The 16,036-nt window shown below is 42.6% G+C and overlaps 1 protein-coding gene across 1 annotated transcript; it reads left to right on the top strand.

Annotated features, from left to right (window-relative positions):
* The first annotated feature begins 2,843 nt into the window (after window positions 1–2,843).
* ccl25b (chemokine (C-C motif) ligand 25b) lies at window positions 2,844–5,798 on the top strand. Its single transcript, XM_083647040.1, has 4 exons — window positions 2,844–2,999; window positions 4,502–4,619; window positions 4,919–5,033; window positions 5,271–5,798. The coding sequence occupies exons 1-3, from the start codon at window positions 2,936–2,938 to the stop codon at window positions 5,031–5,033; spliced, it is 297 nt and encodes a 98-aa protein (XP_083503166.1). The 5' UTR covers window positions 2,844–2,935; the 3' UTR covers window positions 5,271–5,798.
* Window positions 5,799–16,036: the final 10,238 nt, after the last annotated feature.

Here is a 16,036-nt window from a genome sequence, read left to right as displayed (position 1 = left end):
GGGACCCAAAAGTGGGTCGTGGGGCCGTTTTGAGTGGGTCACGGATCATGAAAAATAAGTTAATCTACTCCTTGAGGATGCCGGCGTTCATGACCAACATTGCTGTCTTTCAGAGGCTGTAGCAGCAACATTGCTGTCTTTCAGAGGCTGGAGCAGCAACATTGCTGTCTTTCAGAGGCTGGAGCAGCAACATTGCTGTCTTTCAGAGGCTGGAGCAGCAACATTGCTGTCTTTCAGAGGCTGTAGCAGCAACATTGCTGTCTTTCAGAGGCTGGAGCAGACACATTGTTAAAGCCAGATAGGGTACATGTATCCTATGAAACTACAAGGCCCAAGGCATCCATTGGTACCAAACATTCATGCTAGCTGCGAGGATCACCAGTTTAAAAAACCACCAGTTTTTTACTATGACGTCTTGTGAAATATTGAATGTGAGCACTAGTATAGATAAGTGTCACGGAAAAATAGGAATATTCACTGAACTGAATAAAAGTCAATAAAGGCAAAAATGTCTTTGCTGGTTTTTTATTATCAAACAGAATACAAAAGATTGTATTGGTCAGTTTCAGTCTCACTCAGACTGCGTCTGTGTGTGAGGGAAGAAGCGAGAGACTGGAGCCTCAGGCCATGTCTTATAATAAATCATACAATACAGCTATACACAAGAGATAATGCAATTAATTAATCGACAGCACAACAATATTCCAGAGTCAGCAGTCGCATGATCTCAATAAGAGTATACAATGATCAAATACAGGGCATACAGTACACCCGACACCGGGCCAGGGGAAGTTCAGCTGGGTCAAGGGTTCACCAATTATGTCTTCTTTGACAATTAAGTCTGGTTTGATCATTGTAATACAGTAGTGGCTTACACAATAGCCGTTTTCACACATGCGCTTTATACCGGGAAATGACCAGAAAGCGGTGTAATGCCTTCATGTGTGAAAGTTGTTTTCCGGTATAAGCGCGCCCCCGTCATCGCAGACATTTCATCAATTCGGAGCTTGTCATAAGAGCGGTATGTCTGCTTCATGTGTGGGCGTGCCAATTTCCCTTATTTCACCATCGGAGTTTTGCCGACCCCCAAAATAAGGACGATTCCCCATCCAAGTGCACACGTCACTCCCCACCCGCTCTGCAGTGCCCCCCCCCCCCCCCCCCCCCCCGACCCCCCTCAAATACAGGTACTTTCGCTGCTGTTTTTCCACATGTGATCCCTCAGGTGTGAAGGGAAATTCCGGGAAATAGCCAGTCTTGATTTACAGGTAATTTCCCTGTCTCTATGTGTGAAAACAGCTAATGAGTCAATGGGAACACAGACCCATACAACATGTCATCTGGCTGAGCACGTGATTCTAATAAGATCTCAATGAATGTATTGAATTGAACAATATCAAGATACATAGGGAGCAGATTTCCTGTTGGTACCAAAGCAACATGTGAGGATAATGGCCTTCAGTCCCTTGGCTGTTTTCATTGTAGCTTATAGACGGTTTTCACAGAATTGACAGTCCTGCTCTGCTTCTCCCCCCCCCCCCCCCTCCTGTCCATAGCATACACTGCAACAGGAAGTGAGCTAGGGTTAAATTTAGAATGTTTTTTTTGTTGTCAAGTTAAAACCATCAGCTGGTTAGGCCAGGCCGACCACAATTAAGAGTTCATAATAAGGAATCGTTCATACAACACACTGAATATGAGAATAAGCATCAAAAGTTATTAATATGTTAGAAATTAGTATAAAACATAGAATAAGTATAGAATGTATTACTGATAAGTAATACAATATAAAAGTATGAATCTAAATGTAGAATAAGTATAAAATTTATATAAAACATATGAAAAGATTAAATTTGCCATGACAATAAGCTTCTCTGCATGTTCATAATGCCATCAGTTTAATTTCTTTGTGTGTTTGGGACCTTGATTTTGCAAACATTTTCAGGGAAATCAGATATCATAGATTGCTTCACCTCCTCCATTTCCTTGCTCTCTCCTCCCCCACATTCCCTCCCCCCTTTCTCCATTTCTTTCTGTCTCTCTATATTTGTTCAATCATGCTGTTATTATGACTACTTTAATTGTTATTGTTGTGTCAGCTAGACTTAGCTGGACATATTCTCATTGACATGCTTGTGAGTTAGGGCTATACAAATAAACTTGACTTGAGGATGCCGGCGTTCATGGCCAACATTGCTGTGTTTCAGAGGCTGTAGCAGGCACAGATATGCCTCTGAAACTAGAAGGCTAAGGCACCCATTGGTACCAAACAAACTCAGAAATGTGGGTGAGTGGGTCGCGACTTAATGACGACTTAAGGGGAAATGTGGGTCGTGAGGCTAGACCAGTTCAGAACCACTGCACAGCACACTGCACGCTAGAATACACACAGAACAGAAGGTTTTACTTCCATGACGTCTTGTGAAATATTGAATGTGAGTAGGCCTACTAGTATAGATAAGCTTCTCTGCATGTTCATAATACCATCCGTTTATTTGCTTTGTGTGTCTGTGACCTTGATTTTGTAAACATTTGCTAAGTGTTCCAACAACATTTCCAGGGAAATCCGATATCATATAGTTTGCTGAGAGGGATTTCAGCTATCATTTACCAAAAACACTCTTGGTCCATTGCTAAAGTCAACACCTCATCATGTTTCACTGAGATGAAACAGCTGCACACAGCTGGAAGCCAGACAGGGCTTAAAATCTAAAACATGTCAAATAGACCTTTTTTTCTTTCATGAGAGCACAGATCGGGGGAGGTGGGGTGGTTCTGATGGGATGGTATCATCAGTCAAACATTAACAAGACAGAGGGGGCGGTCCAATTTTCTGTTTTGTGCTGTGCTGTTATCTATCTGTTTAATTTCTTTCTGTGCAGTCGACTACACAGCAGCAGCAGCAGCAGCAGCAGCAAGAACAGCAGCAGCAGCCATGAAGTTCCAACTCCTGTTTTTCTTTCTGCTCCTCGCCTGCATGTACCTGAGTCTGGCTCAAGGTAAGGAGAACAGATCACACCTACAGCTGCTGCACACAACAGCTGTTATATTGTAATATAGGCTATAGGTAAAGGTTTGTTTGCACTGCTTTAAGCCTTGATTTCATGAACCTGTCGTTCTACATCTATTCTGCCTCTTTGCGTCTCCTTATTGATTTTAACCTTGCATTTGTTGTGCTTACTGCCGCTGCTCTAATCTGCTCGGAAGTACCTTTTAGCTGCTAGTATTTGCATCACTTGAATTCTTTGTTTTATTCCTTTATTTGTGTCATTTATATTGTTTGGTTTGAATCATGCAAAGCACTCTGACTTCTCTGAAAAGTGCTACATAAATAAGGTTTTACCTACTACTACTACTACTACTACAACAATAATAATAAAATAAGTGAATTGAGTGAATTTGCAGTATGTTTTGTTTGTGTGTGTGTGTGTGTGTGTGTGTGTGTGTGTGTGTGTGTGTGTGTGTGTGTGTGTGTGTGTGTGTGTGTGTGTGTGTGTGTGTGTGTGTGTGTGTGTGTGTGTGTGTGTGTGTGTGTGTGTGTGTGTGGTTTTGCAGAAACAACAAAAAGTATGATTTTGGCTTTGGTTGTATCTCATCATAGCATATTTTGACACATTTTTACAATATGAGGTCACATATCTTGGGTCTTTTCAGAAGAAGAGCATAGAATGGCAGAATAAATCACAGCTTTGATGTTGACACTAAAACCACTCTGCTCATAATTGACCACAGGGCTTCATACCAATGTGTAATCAATCTGTCCAGGCTTGTTTTTTTCTCTTTTGCATCAAAACATAGCTGTTGATCATCTTCTTAGCTGTATGATCATCTTCTTCTTCTGTTCTTGGAAAATGGAAAAGATACATTTGATCAAGTCATTTTTAAGTCATTTGATTTAAGTCATTTTGCACAGATGATTGAAGTCATTATACACAGATGTTTTCTCACTGGCAATATACATCACATACAAACATCTTTGAGAAATTATGATCAGTGGGGTGACGCTGTTGTGGAGATGCTGTTTGCACATGGGATAAAATCGACTGTTTATGTTTTGTCTCTTATTATACTCAGACTTTATTGACACATCGATGTGGGTAAGACTAACTGATATAGTTATACGTAAAGTCTGTGAAATAAAGGGTGCTGGTTGCTGCCTGCATGTGTGCCAGCTCCTTGGCAGCTGATTTTCACATTTTGGGTGATCACTGCAACTTACAGGCACTCGGTTGCCTCTTTCTGTTTTTGATGGTCTGTAATTTATAACGTGAGATATTACTGTATGACAGATAGATCTATTATTTTTTGTCTTACTATTGACCCGAGTGTCCAATAAAGTACAAAGAAGTAGTAATATATCAGGGACAGGATAGTGCTCCCTTTGCAGGACTCACTTGGAACTGCACTAGCTTGTCTAAACACAGCGTGCAAGTTGATTTATTTGTCCCCAAGAGGGACATAAATGTTGGCTTTCCTTCATAAGCAAACTCTCTTTCCGCAGGCTCGTATGGCAACTGCTGCCTGGGCCATGTAAGGGGGCTGAAAAAGAACGTGAAGAAGAACGTGGAGAGTTACAGGATGCAGGAAACAGATGGGGATTGCAACATCAGAGCCGTTGCGTGAGTGCCAAACATGATGTCCTTAACCTTTCACATTTTAACTCACTTTTGGCCCTGTTTCTTCCAAACAACCACTACAATTGTTTCATCTGGCACTGTTTTACTGTTTACTCCAGTGGAAAACTAAATTAGCTGTTTACTGAGGAGTGAAATGTTCTTCAGAATTGATCCAAACGTTGGTTTAGCATTTTTTTTTTATGTGTTATCAATTATCAGTGTTAACTGTTCAGAATCACATGCTGTTCATATTGATGATGAAGTGTGTCCATTACAATAAATGATCATATTGATTTGGGTAGGTTTCTGATGAAGATGAGGCCCGGTCAGGAAAAACAACGGACTATCTGTGCTGATCCATACCAAAAGTGGGTGCAGACCCTGATGAGCGAGGTGGATAGGCGAATGGCCAACTAGGTACAAAGTTACATACACACACACACACACACACACACACACACACACACACACACACACACACACACACACACACACACACACACACACACACACACCCCACCCCCCACAAGCCCCCCCCCCCCCCCCCACACACACACACACACACTTTAATCAATGCCTTATTGGACTTGGATGCTTGTTCATAACACATCATTATGCTTCATGCCAATGCTCATAAACGTTTTGTCTTCACAGAGCGCTGAAAGGAGAAAAAGCAGAGAAGAGCAGGACAGCACTGTGTCACAGTGGAGACATAAGCCATGCATACCCTGCCCTAAATCATCTTTTTAGGCCTGTGTTTTACAAGCAGTATAGCAATATGCCTATACAGGTATATAATTTACCTTGCAATATGTGAGCCATGATAATATTCACTGCTGAGTGAGATGTAGTCTGCTAGGAATGAGCCTCTGTTCGGTAGCTTTGCAATCTGTGTGAGTGTGTGTGTGTGTGTGTGTGTGTGTGTGTGTGTGTGTGTGTGTGTGTGTGTGTGTGTGTGTGTGTGTGCATGCATGCATGCGTGCGTGTATTTGCATGGTTGGTGGGTGTGTGCGCAATGTGAATTGCATTTGTTTTTTTATCTTGGAAGAGTGGCAAGATGGAGACTTTGGAGAAAAGCTGAGATTTTTTTTTTATGACAGATCTTCATATTTTTGTATCATCACTTCTAAATGTACCTTATATATATCTTTCAATATCCAATAAAAAAAAAAGAGCACTATGAACAAACATTCTGAGTTGCATAATTATCATGCGGAAGGGAATTGTCAACAAGCATCAAGCTCCAAAATGGTTTACACTCCAGCAATTCAAATAACGAAAAGGAGAGCACTCCAAGTTTAAGGACCACTTGCCACACACAGTGGACGTTTCAAGCAAAAGCCCTTCTTCAGCGTGTAATGGCAATTACACTCCACTACACATTCCAAACAAACACAGTAAATAACCTACACCTGGGATGCCCAGGATCTACTGGTAGATCTTGGGCCGATAGCTCACCAAATAAATCCAAAATGTTTTTTTTATGCATGAACTAAATCCCACTCATGTATAGCTAACTCAATAGCTACACTAATTAACATTCTAACATTATTAAATCATGTTAAATAAATAATATAATACTGTTAAAATGTGCTAAATATCCTACTTGGGGGGGGACAAGGGCAAAAGAAGTAGCTTGTGACTAGTTTTATTTTTTATAAGTAGCTCTCATCCTAAACAGAGTTTGGGCACCCCTGACCTAATAATACCTAGTAATACGTTGTTAGCCTATTATTTAACTGCACTGTTTGATTGACGACTAAACAGGTAATATGATAAAGATCACACAAAGTGCTGCTGTTGGCAGCTGTCATATAGCTACAGTAAATCACTGTCAGTCTTTTTCACGCCATACAGCACAAAGCATTGTATGACAGGTGTGTTAGCTGTTAACTGAAGCCCTGCAGGCTTTTCCTCCACTTCTCTCTGTCTTATTCAGCCACATTTATCACACGTCTCCATCGAAGAGTGACTCATCCTCCAGACAGTTGCTCTCGCTCCTACATGAAAGCTGATACACGTGGGGTTTGTTGAACGAGAATTAATCACAATCAGAAACACGCTAGATCTGGCTCCGATTGCATTCTCTTTGACAATTGTATGTTCACAACAAGACATTTCCGACCACTCCAGCCAGAAAAACAAAGCCAAAAAAAGCCCCCAAAAAAAAGCAACAACAAAAAAGAAAAAAAAGACCGAGTTGGCTTTCTCCTGAACACTCCCCACAGGGGCTTGCAGCTTCACCCTCCACTGTTTATGCTTTACTGAAAACAAGACAAAATACAGCAAGACTGGTCCTGCATAAAAATGTGTTGCAGGACGCTTTGGGTAAAAGTGTGGTGGCCGCTTTAATTCAAAACACCTTACACAAGTCCACTCTTACTCCGGTCCATGAGCAAGGAGGCAAGGACCTGCTCTGTACTCTACCCAGCCCAGTCTGTTGAGCCAAGACGCGCCCAAACCAACATCACTGGCATCGGTGTGTAGACGATGAATGGGAGGTTGAAGTCAGGATGGTCAAGGATTGGTGAAGAGATCAGATGGTGTTTCAGGTCTTCAAAGGCTGCCTGACATGGGGAAGTCCAAATGAACTTGGCTCCTTTCCATTTAAGGGCATTGAGTGGTTCAGTCAGCTGGGAGAATCCGCAGGCACAAAGCGATGTTACCATTCTGCCATCGCAAGGAACCTTTGAAGCTCCTTGATGGTCTGAGGAACAGGGAAGTCTTCTACCGCCTTTGTCTTCTCACTCTCACCCCCCTTCCCCTGCTCCGTCCTCACCTCCTCCCTTTCCCTGCTCTCTCCTCCCCCACATTCCCCGTTCCCTCCTCACCTCCTCCCTTTCCCTGCTCTCTGCCCCGTTAATATGATATGACCAGGGACGCCCCGTTAATATGATATGCCCAGGGACGCCCCGTTAATATGATATGACCAGGGTTCCCCTGTTAATATGATATGACCAGGGTTCCCCTGTTAATATGACATGACCAGGGTTCCCCCGTTAATATGATATGACCAGGGTTCCCCTGTTAATATGACATGACCAGGGTTCCCCCGTTAATATGATATGCCCAGGGATGCTCCGTTAATATGATATGACCAGGGTTCCCCCGTTAATATGATATGCCCAGGGACACCCCATTAATATGATATGACCAGGGTTCCCCCGTTAATATGATATGACCAGGGTTCCCCTGTTAATATGATATGACCAGGGATGCTCCGTTAATATGATATGACCAGGGATGCTCCGTTAATATGATATGACCAGGGATGCTCCGTTAATATGATATGCCCAGGGATGCTCCGTTAATATGATATGACCAGGGTTCCCCCGTTAATATGATATGCCCAGGGACGCCCCGTTAATATGATATGACCAGGGTTCCCCCGTTAATATGATATGACCAGGGATGCTCCGTTAATATGACATGACCAGGGACGCCCCGTTAATAGGATATGCCCAGGGACGCCCCGTTAATATGATATGACCAGGGACGCCCCGTTAATATGATATGACCAGGGACGCCCCATTAATATGATATGCCCAGGGACGCCCCGTTAATATGATTGCCCAGGTGATATGCCCAGGTTAATTAAGTATGATATGACCAGTGACGCCCCGTTAATTAAATATGATATGACCAGGGACGCCCCATTAATTAAACCGTCGCAACTCGGGCGTATTATGGAACGAATACGGACGCACCTGGTCGGGGTCAGGCAAAGGCCAAGTTACACTTCGGGATTGGAGGCTGGAGCTGGTCTTCCAAGGTGAAAATATCTCCTCCATGGTTATGGGTTAGGCTTAGGGTCTCCTCGGCCCTAACCCCTATCCATCCTCCTGTGCCTAACCCCAAGAGAACCCCTCCCCAATGCCTAAACCTAACTTGTGCCTCCCAAGGTGTAACTTGACCTTTGCTTCACCCCTCGGTGTGCCTGTGGGTGATATCTTACACGGCCGGAATGAAAACATGTTAAGTCTTTTGGAGAACAAAGCTTAAACCAAAATGAGCCAAGACCTACTGTACAATAAAGTGCAGAACCAAAACAAGTCCCAGATTACAGTCATTGACAGACCATAAGACAGTGTGTTGCTATCCATCAAGTGTTTTTATTACATTTGGTATCACTTCACCTGAACTATTCACAGTGACTGTGTAAAAAAAGTTTATTGAAGTTTATTGAAGTTTATTGAAAATTTCTGGTACAGGACTATAGTCCTCTACACCAGACTCACACTCAGTACAAAAATAAAAAGAAGTCACGTTGTAATATACATTTAAAAAACAATACAACACAACAACATATAACATACATTAAAACAAGTACCAGAGCCAAATACGTGGTCTCATAATAGAATCAACAGCCTGCCCTATAGTTATACAAGAAATCCTTTGTTAACCAATGTTTATCTAATCTATTTTTGAACGTGTTAACTGAAGGGGCCTGCACCACCTCGTCTGGAAGTTCATTCCATTCTCTTACAGCACGAACTGTAAAAAAGTTTTTCCTCCTTTCAGAGCGACAGTTTGTTGGAAATAGCTTCAGGGAATTCCCTCTTAACACATATTTATTTTTCCAAAAATGGATAATAGGCTCGGCTGTGAAATCATATATTTTATGAACAAGTTTGTATACCTCGATCATGTCGCCTCTATGTCTCCTGTATACTAGAGTTGGTAATTGTAAGTATCTTAACCTCTCTTCGTATGATTTCTCATCCAGCCCTGGAATCAATTTGGTTGCTCTTCGCTGTACCTTCTCGATTTAAAAAAAAGACAATCATCTTCTGGTTGCAATTTGGGTTTTCTCCTTAAAACAGCTATCTCTATCTAATCTCGTTTATTTGAAAAGGAAATTGTCTATAAAGCAATGTGGTTAATCGTTAATCTCATCCATCTCGACAAAGGCATATTTTATGACCGGAACACCACGTACTGTAGATTTGTCATTCATCCAGAGCTGAAGACTTCTCTCGCTCTGCCAAACGCACTTAAAGACACATATCAACTTGTTTTTTGGCCCAGACATCTCACCTCTTCGTGATAATAGGGGAGCTATTGGGAGGCAATGATGAAGAAAGGCCATGATCTCTATGAAAGTTTTACTGTCATGGGAATGTGAAGCAATGTTTGAGAATTAGTTTAGTTTTTAAAACAGCAAGATCTGTTGCAATAACTGCCTTTTTCCCATGGTGCTGGGCCAGCAGGCCCCGCCGGGGTCCAGGGTGGGAAATTGGCGGGGGGCTCGCGGGTGCAAATTACCATTAAAATAAAGAGTTAACTTTCTGTATTTTAACATTACTCTGTATTTGAAAAGCACAACTCAAAAATGGCCAGCTAGGCATCCGTACCTGCACAACCCCCGCCCTACTAGCGTGATTTACCTCAATGACAGGCAGCGCAAGCTAAACGAAACAGAACGAAACGAAAACCATCAAATATGAGTGTCGGTTACTTTTTTTAAGTTTCGGTTACTAGAGAGAGAGTGCGTGCGAGAGAGACTTCACTGCTCATTACGTGGTGCAATACTTTCACTCACTCACTCATACTCACACACACACACACACACACACACACACACACACACACACACACACACACACACACACACACACACACACACACACACACACACACAGCAGTCCATTTTCACACCCCACACAACAAACGGCGCTGTCCAAGGTGGTGAAGAAGCCATCAGTCACTCACTCACTCAGTCAGTCAGTCAATCAGTCACTCATGGATGTTTAGTGAGGCTAGGGAATAGGGGCTGTAGATAGGGATAGGAGGGTGGCAGAGATTTGGGATTGGAGGGGTGGGTACTGAGTATATAGGTGGAGTGGCTCAGGGGACATGGGAGAGGGGTGGGTACTGAGTATATAGGTGGAGTGGCTCAGGGGACATGGGAGAGGGGTGGGTACTGAGTATATAGGTGGAGTGGCTCAGGGGACATGGGAGAGGGGTGGGTACTGAGTATATAGGTGGAGTGGCTCAGGGGACATGGGAGAGGGGTGGGTACTGAGTATATAGGTGGAGTGGCTCAGGGGACATGGGAGAGGGGTGGGTACTGAGTATATAGGGGGAGTGGCTCAGGGGACATGGGAGAGGGGTGGGTACTGAGTATATAGGGGGAGTGGCTCAGGGGACATGGGAGAGGGGTGGGTACTGAGTATATAGGTGGAGTGGCTCAGGGGACATGGGAGAGGGGTGGGTACTGAGTATATAGGTGGAGTGGCTCAGGGGACATGGGAGAGGGGTGGGTACTGAGTATATAGGTGGAGTGGCTCAGGGGACATGGGAGAGGGGTGGGTACTGAGTATGTAGGTGGAGTGGCTCAGGGGACATGGGAGAGGGGTGGGTACTGAGTATATAGGTGGAGTGGCTCAGGGGACATGGGAGAGGGGTGGGTACTGAGTATATAGGTGGAGTGGCTCAGGGGACATGGGAGGGACAAGGAAGGGGGGGGACGAGGGAAGAGCTAGGGATAGGAAGGTGGTAGAGAGTCGGGATTGGAGGGGTAGCTAGGGGGAGTGGCTATCCACCTTATTTTTGAATGCCCCACTGTAAAAAACAATTGTGGGTACAAGGTCCGGTTTAACGTGACTTATTGTTGCAGCTTGCCATTTCCTTTGTTATACTCGGCTGCAGACCCGAATTATAAACCGGAAACTGTAGTACGTTATAAAAGTTATAAATATAGTCACGTTATAAACAACTAACCAACACTGGGGGTCCGTATGGAAACAGTGTTACTTGAAATGGTTAAAAGTTAAATCAATTTGGTCATTCAGTGGCGTTAATTTTACTGCCATGTAAAGTAACTATTACGCTCGCCGCTAGCATTAGCCACAGTAGCCGACTATACCCACAATGCATTACGTTATCCCAGCACCCGAACGACACGGCTGTAGAGCAGAATGGCTCTGCTGTAAAATCCTCATAGACATTTTTTTTGTCAAGTTAAAACCATAGACTGTAAAACAGTCTATTACACTGGAAGCGGAAGAAGCGCCCATCAGGCATCATGGCAGCTAGAAATAAGGTGGATAGGGGGATGCTGCCATAAAGCTGAATGGCCCACCCCCCCCTACACAATGGGCTTAAAGGTTTGTGATGTTATGCATTCTTGCTCAAGTCCAAATCAAATGTCCTGCAGATATTAAAACGATGTAAAACCTTCAAGTCAAGCAGAAATCAACCGTGTAATCGTGTAGTTAAGTTAAGGGTTTAACTTAAGTTAAGTTATCCTTTATTTATCCCCGTGGGGAAATTCATCATCTTCATTTCATTTGACCCATCCTCTACTAGGAACCTTCCTAGAACTAGGGGCAGTGGGCAGCCACCGTGCGGCGCCTGGGGACCAACTCCAGTTGTATAGATTTAAGGATTTTTATAGGGATAATTTTTTAAAGACTAGTCCAATTTGCTGCTTACCAACGATTATCTTGATTGGTAGAGTGCTTCCTCAGCACAATCCATGCTGTTCCTCTCTGTAAAGTTGGGCAAAAACAAATGCAAGGTCAACGGGGTCACACGGTCCTGTAGGTATAAGCTGACCGAGGCTGAATAAAATGTCATCCACACACAGTGCACACACACACACACACACACACACACACACACACACACACACACACACGCACACACGCACGCACGCACGCACGCACACACACACACACACACCCACACACCACACACACACACACACACACACACACACACCAGCTTGTACACAGGAGTGTGACCCCATTGACCTTGCATTCGTTGGTGCCCAACTTTCCAGAGCTACTATGAGGAACAGAGTGGATTGTGCTGAGAAAGAACTCTACTGATCAACATCATCATTGATAAGTAGCAAATAGGGCTAGACTTAAAAAAAATGTGAACTATCCCTTTAAGTTTCTCTTAACTTTCTCTCTGCATTGTGGTATTCGCTGAAGGCATGCTTCTTTTTTCTTCCATAAACAAAGTTCTGATTGGCTGCCTGGCGGTGATCCATCACTGTGGGACAGCAGAAGATGACAGAAGGATGGCCTCAAGGTTAAATATTCACTCTGGCCTCCTACACATCAAGCTCTTTCCCTTCCAATCTCCATTCACTTTGACACAAATGGCAGCTGTGAGATAAGGGTTTCTTCTCCCTCTCGCTGTTCCTGCCCGCAGCCCACACACTATAATGCACAGTCTTGTTCGAACAGGGAGCAGGCACGGCTGGGGGTTCGGCACAGTATTGCAAAATCTACATCTCATTAAAATGCCATTCACAGATCAAAAATGCAGCAGGTGCGTGCAGGAACTGGCGGAAAGTGGCGCCAAAAGGCAAAGTAAAGTAAAGTAGTTAACTTATTGGTGTGGAGTGACATCTGGGATCACAGAGACCGTTTGGTCCTTGAGGGGAATTCATTGTTGTCGAGCGAGATTTAAGGAGCATTATAGACAGAACCACTGTTTTTATAGTCTAACTAACCCACGCTCGTGAAATCAATCACAAAGTGCAATGGCCTCAAAAGAACTCATGACGTGTTTCATAATCATAACATCTGAGGTTTATACATGTAGCCTAACTGTAAACCTCCAGATTATGTGAAAAATGCCTTTAGCCTGGGGTGACTTGTTGCAAAACTGTTTGGTTCAGGGGTTCAACAGTCAAAGGACCAAGAGAAAACCCATCTGCGTAAAAGCTTGACTGGTTTGTGACCAGATAATGTAGATACCCCCCAAAATCTTTCCAAACATGGGGTGTCATGTTTCACTTCAACTGTGAAGAGCATGCAGAGACCCCCAAATCCCCCCAGGCTCTCAAAGATTAACTGGAACAAAACAGGACACAGGAAATTGTCAATCCAAGGAAAAAAACCATGGTTATCTGTAAGGTCTTGAAATGATTGTCTGTTCACATAAAATGTTGAAAGATATAATATTGTTTAATTAAAGCAAGTTTTTACCATAAAGGGACATAGTAAACATCAAAATGAAAACACATGGTTAGAGGTTGGTATTTGGTGTGCTAGTGATGGGAAAATAATTTAAAATATATGTTTTCCTTATCTTCCCAGGGGTGATTGTTAATCCACTTAGTGAAGCAACACATCTTAAATTAATTCAGCACTCAGTGGAAAATCCCTTGTAGCCTGTTAAATGCTGGCTGTTGATTGGAGCAGAATGAAACGATAATATCCTGTCATGCCCTGCCTCCTGCTGGAAGCAAGAAGACCCAATTAGATGTTTTGAGAGAAAGTAGTTCAAAAGCTAGTTTGAAAACATTTTGTTTTGAATTATTTGGCCTTACCCATTACTTTAATTTAAATTAACAAAATTTAAAACAATGCTTCAGATAAGACATAATTGTGACAATCAGACATTACACTCATAAAATACACATAGTATTGACAGGTAGTGTTACTTTTTTTGGTAACACTTCATAATACTGTAACACAAAAAATGGGTAGTTACTGAGGAACGAGTAAGGAACGAACCATTAGTTCATGAATAGTTAATGATTAGTTAATGAGTAGTTGATAGGTAGTTCCTTAATGGTAGTTACTTAAGAACTGACCATTAGTTACCATGTTAACGAACCAGTAAGTAATGATTACTTCCCTAATTTTTTTTTTTTTTATATGTTTTCATTCACTAGTTCATTAATAGTTAATGGGTAGTTCCTTAAAGATCCTTAATGGTAGTTACTTAAGAACTGACCATTAGTTCCCATGGTAGTTACTAAAGAACTGACCATTAGTTACCATGTTAACGAACCAGTAAGTAATGATTACTTCCCTAAAATTTTTTTTTTTAATATTTCACTAGTTCATGAACAGGTAGTTCCTTAAGAACTGACTATTAGTTACCATGTTCGTGAGCATGACTCCACCAAATACTTACCAGTTGTTCATGAGTACTCATCGTTACTTCATGATTACCTTACCATTACTTACCATGTTAGTGCATCATTACTTCCTGCTTACTTTACCATTAGTTCCCATGTTTGTGCCCCCTCAAGTGAAGCAGTACATCTTACTGAGTAGTTACTAAGGAATACACCATTACTTCCTGCTTACTTTACCATTACTTAACATGTTTGTGCCCCCTCAAGTAAAGCAGTACATCTTCCTGAGTTGTTACTAAGGGATACACCATTACTTCCTGCTTACTTTACCATTAGTTCCCATGTTTGTGCCCCCTCAAGTGAAGCAGTACATCTTACTGAGTAGTTACTAAGGGATACACCATTACTTCCTGCTTACTTTACCATTAGTTCCCATGTTTGTGCCCCCTCAAGTGAAGCAGTACATCTTACTGAGTAGTTACTAAGGAATACACCATTACTTCCTGCTTACTTTACCATTAGTTCCCATGTTTGTGCCCCCTCAAGTGAAGCAGTACATCTTCCTGAGTTGTTCCTAAAGAATATACCATTACTTCCTGCTTACTTTACTAGTGAAGACGAATTTATTCAAGTATGCAAATTAAAAAAGTGTAGCTCCTCCCACTTTAGTAAAGTACCCTACCCCACTTAGGAGATCGAGGTACCCCACTAAAACCACGCCCCCGAGGCTCTACGACCTTCAGGGGCGGAGTTACCTTTTTTGGCTCCACCCACCCCCGCCGGAAGCCAGGGAAAGGGGGCGGAGCCTATTTTTTCACATTCGAACTCCTTGGGGGCGTGGCTACAGTTCTAGCCTACTTTGGTTAGGCCACGCCCACCGGAAGTGCGATATGTAAACCCTACCAAAAAAAGTGTTTTTTTTACTAAGTGTTTGAGCCAAGAACTACTCGTTCCTTACTCGTTCCTCAGTAACTACCCATTTTTTGTGTTACAGTATTATGAAGTGTTACCCTTTTTTTAATTAACATTGATATTAAAGACCCCCTAAAGTCAAAAATCTGTTTTTCTTCTTGTTCCTATGGTTGGATGTCTGAGCTTCACTGTGCAGAATGATGTCTGTGCAGAGTTTGACACTAGAAGACTTTCCACAATCGTCTGCTGAAAGTGGACATTTCCCTGAGCTCACCGAAAAGGCCGTTTTCAACAAGCAAGATTCGAATCGTGACATCACGAATCCTGGAGCCAATCACTGTCCAGTATTCAGCAGTTTCAGCAGCCCCATCACATTCTCACTCACAACCCATCATATACTGCAGATCGGTCAGGAACCCTTCTCGTCACTTTGTTACAAGTAAAAATGTGTTGAAAGCCTGTGTTGTATGCTGTGATTGGTTATGTTCTAGATAACCTTAATTGGTTGCTTTGGATTTTTAAATGAGGGGTAGGAGGAGAAGTCATTTTAAGGATTTTAACAAGATAATTTAACGTTTTTGTGTGTGTGGGAAAAACCATCAGACACAAATTATTATTCAAAGTAGAGTATTTTACACATATTTGAAACATGACTTTAGGGGAGCTTTAAATTAAGGCA

The sequence above is a fragment of the Poromitra crassiceps genome, assembly GCF_964638095.1.
Source record: "Poromitra crassiceps genome assembly, chromosome: 12".
In the NCBI taxonomy this organism is placed as follows: Eukaryota; Metazoa; Chordata; class Actinopteri; order Beryciformes; family Melamphaidae; genus Poromitra; species Poromitra crassiceps.
The sequence above is the reverse complement of the archived record's forward strand: the minus strand, read 5'-3'. Positions and strand labels throughout refer to the sequence as shown.